This window comes from Dinoponera quadriceps, unplaced genomic scaffold (assembly GCF_001313825.1).
Source record: "Dinoponera quadriceps isolate SergipeBrazil2010 unplaced genomic scaffold, ASM131382v1 C3972413, whole genome shotgun sequence".
Classification (NCBI taxonomy): domain Eukaryota; kingdom Metazoa; phylum Arthropoda; class Insecta; order Hymenoptera; family Formicidae; genus Dinoponera; species Dinoponera quadriceps.
Window position 1 is genome coordinate 482 of NW_014568218.1, and position 2,644 is coordinate 3,125.

The 2,644-nt window shown below is 37.0% G+C and overlaps 1 protein-coding gene across 1 annotated transcript; it reads right to left on the reverse strand.

Annotated features, from left to right (window-relative positions):
• Positions 1 to 1,045: 1,045 nt before the first annotated feature.
• LOC106751542 (protein OPI10 homolog) lies at positions 1,046 to 2,333 on the reverse strand. Its single transcript, XM_014632441.1, has 3 exons — positions 2,165 to 2,333; positions 1,810 to 1,939; positions 1,046 to 1,719 (listed from the first exon to the last, which is right to left on the reverse strand). The coding sequence occupies exons 1-3, from the start codon at positions 2,192 to 2,194 to the stop codon at positions 1,286 to 1,288; spliced, it is 594 nt and encodes a 197-aa protein (XP_014487927.1). The 5' UTR covers positions 2,195 to 2,333; the 3' UTR covers positions 1,046 to 1,285.
• Positions 2,334 to 2,644: the final 311 nt, after the last annotated feature.

Genomic DNA, 2,644 nt, shown 5'->3' on the forward strand with positions numbered 1-2,644 from the left:
TCAGCGGTGCAGCGAAAACGAACAGACTTAATATGTTACAGCCTAAACGTATCTATTGGATACACCTACAACGGAAGGACACTTTATGTTCCACATTGGGTGTGTTCCACTTAACGCTCGCAACGATCTCGAGCATCACTTTATTCTTGTTTTTCTTGGATGTTAAACAAAGACAAACACGAATTTGACAGGAAACCATTCATCTTACCCTCTTTTCTCATGACTTTGTCAATATTAATTTTACGACTATTTATTATTTGTTCGAGTAAAAGAAAAGTGCACTGGCAAATTTTACAACTACACTGAATCGATCACGAATGTTATTGTGTGAGTATATCTTTTTATTTGAACGTAAGACGCAAGAATTCTTGACATGCATTTTCTCGCTTGTGACGTCATCAAACAAAGCGGTTGCAGCGACTATCCAGGAACCTTAAGTGGAACCTGCTTATTATTAGCAACGTTTAGCAGAACGTTTAATTTGCAACTGTTGGAAGTTTTCTGAATTGAGATTATTCTTTTAGATCTACAGGAATAATCCAATGTCAGCATAAGAAACTTCCAACAGTTGCAAATTAAACGTTCTGCTAAACGCGGCCATTGACCAATGACATTGGGGGATTTGCTCCATCGAGCTTCTGGAATCAACTATTAAAAGATAGGGTGAGAAAGGGACGAGGAGAAAGAGAAATGTCAATTTGTGTAATATTTTTTCTTATTTTCCGTTTTTAATAAAAAAAAAGTTTAAAGAAACTGTGCTATTATTTCTAAACTTTAAATATTTTTAAATAGATAACCATTTCAGGTTGGACCCCTGTTTATAGGATATTTTCACCTTCACACTTTGTGTGCGTGTATATATTTATGTATGTACATTATAAATATAAGTTTCCATTGTGTTTTAAACTTTATTAAATTGATCTTTCATAATACCAGTACCTCAATAGTTAAATTTGAACAAAAACAGTGACGTTAAAAAGTGCGTATCATCTTAAAAATCGAAATACATAAGGAAATAAATTCTGGCTTTATATGGAAACCTACGTAACGTCACCACTTATTTATTGGTGGTAATATAAAAATGTTAAATTCATTTTGACGAATTAATGTCTCGTAGCAGCATCGAAGACAAATGCATTATCACAGCAGTTGTGTTTAACATTTGCTGTGACATTATCATAGAGTGTATATAAATGCGTGTTTGCATGTTGGATCATACGCGAGCAAATACATATACTCCATGTCAGTATAAAGTCTAAAAGGCTTCGTAACATATTACTTCCGATCACATATTCTTCCAGAACTTTGGGTTTTGTTGTAACCGCCTCTGAAACGTTTCGTACCACCCTTGCACTGATGAGAGAGGTACAAAATTTTCCGTTGGGTTCAATACTACTTGTGCCTGTGTCACCAAAAAACTTGTCACATAGTTCATGAAATTTGTCAGCATTTTCTCTGCAAATTCTATGGAATTGTTGGTCATGATGGTAGCAAGTGTAGCTGCTTGCTGTTCGATTACTGCCAGTGGTTCCACAGATACACCAATTTGAGCCATATGCGAGATCTTGCCTATCCCAAAGATACCTACATTGCTGTTCTCGAACTCGTGATTCTTTTTCAACGTTGATATCTTAAAGATAGCTGATGGCTTAACATTGGAAATATAGCCGAGAAATTGCCAGTTGGGTGGTGCGCTAGGATCTGGCCAACTGAAGTACACTGCAAACAATTTGTTGATCTGAATGATAAATTCTGCTATGCAAAAATATTTCCGAGTTGTGTGGAAAAATACTTGTTTTTATGCTTTACCTGCACCTCCCATACCATCAGGAAATGGCACGATACCGGTCAGGAAGACCACGATATGATTTATGTTATCGGCATCAGGCACATTGATTAAGAACTGATTTTCCCCAATTTGTTGGAAGTCAGTTTGAGCCTGAAAAGCAAAGGTGAAGTATAGTACTTATTTTCATATTACGAAATATAATTGTAATCCGCGAATCGATGCAGCTGAGAATTTCGGTGGCACGATGACAAATGAGCCAACGAGAACATATTATCTCGAAGAAAAAATATCTCGTCGATCGCGTCATTTGAGGTCCATTTGACAGTGACGATTGACAAGTGTGATAAATGACGATTGATAGGAATTTATACTCACGAGTCGCCCAGCTACGAGTATTCCGAGCATTTTCTAGACACATATGATCATTCTATCCGTGTTTCATTTATCATGATATACCGGAGAATCACCGTGAAAACTGTTATGTTTATTTCACAGACGAGTCACTGATGCAAAGATAGTACTGAATGCACTATACCATTGTTCATCGCTGACATGCGACTGAATAGAATCGGGACTTCATGTGTTAAATTGCGAAGGCGCGTTTCCACAAAAAGTGCAGTGTCTAGGGATAGCCAAAATCACCGATGTTTTTCATGTTCGCTCATTTAAGATGGTAGTACATCTAGAGAAAATGTTAGGTATGTAACTCTAGAAATTCTCTATTTGATAGTCAATCGGCCCATCCGACAAACTCATTAGACGCATCTTCAAATGAGCGAACATCGAGGTTTTTCATACATCGACGATTTTGCCCATCCCTAGTGCAATGCCATGCATTGGTTCCGATCTACAATA

Bases quoted from the DNA above. Each gene is read 5' to 3' on its own strand.
- LOC106751542 (XM_014632441.1), bottom strand. From the start codon at position 2,194: ATGCTCGGAATACTCGTAGCTGGGCGACTC. The intron at 1,940-2,164 runs GTGAGTATAAAT...TTTGCTTTTCAG, and splicing joins TACTCGTAGCTGGGCGACTC to GCTCAAACTGACTTCCAACA. The intron at 1,720-1,809 runs GTAAAGCATAAA...AATTGTTTGCAG, and splicing joins TGATGGTATGGGAGGTGCAG to TGTACTTCAGTTGGCCAGAT.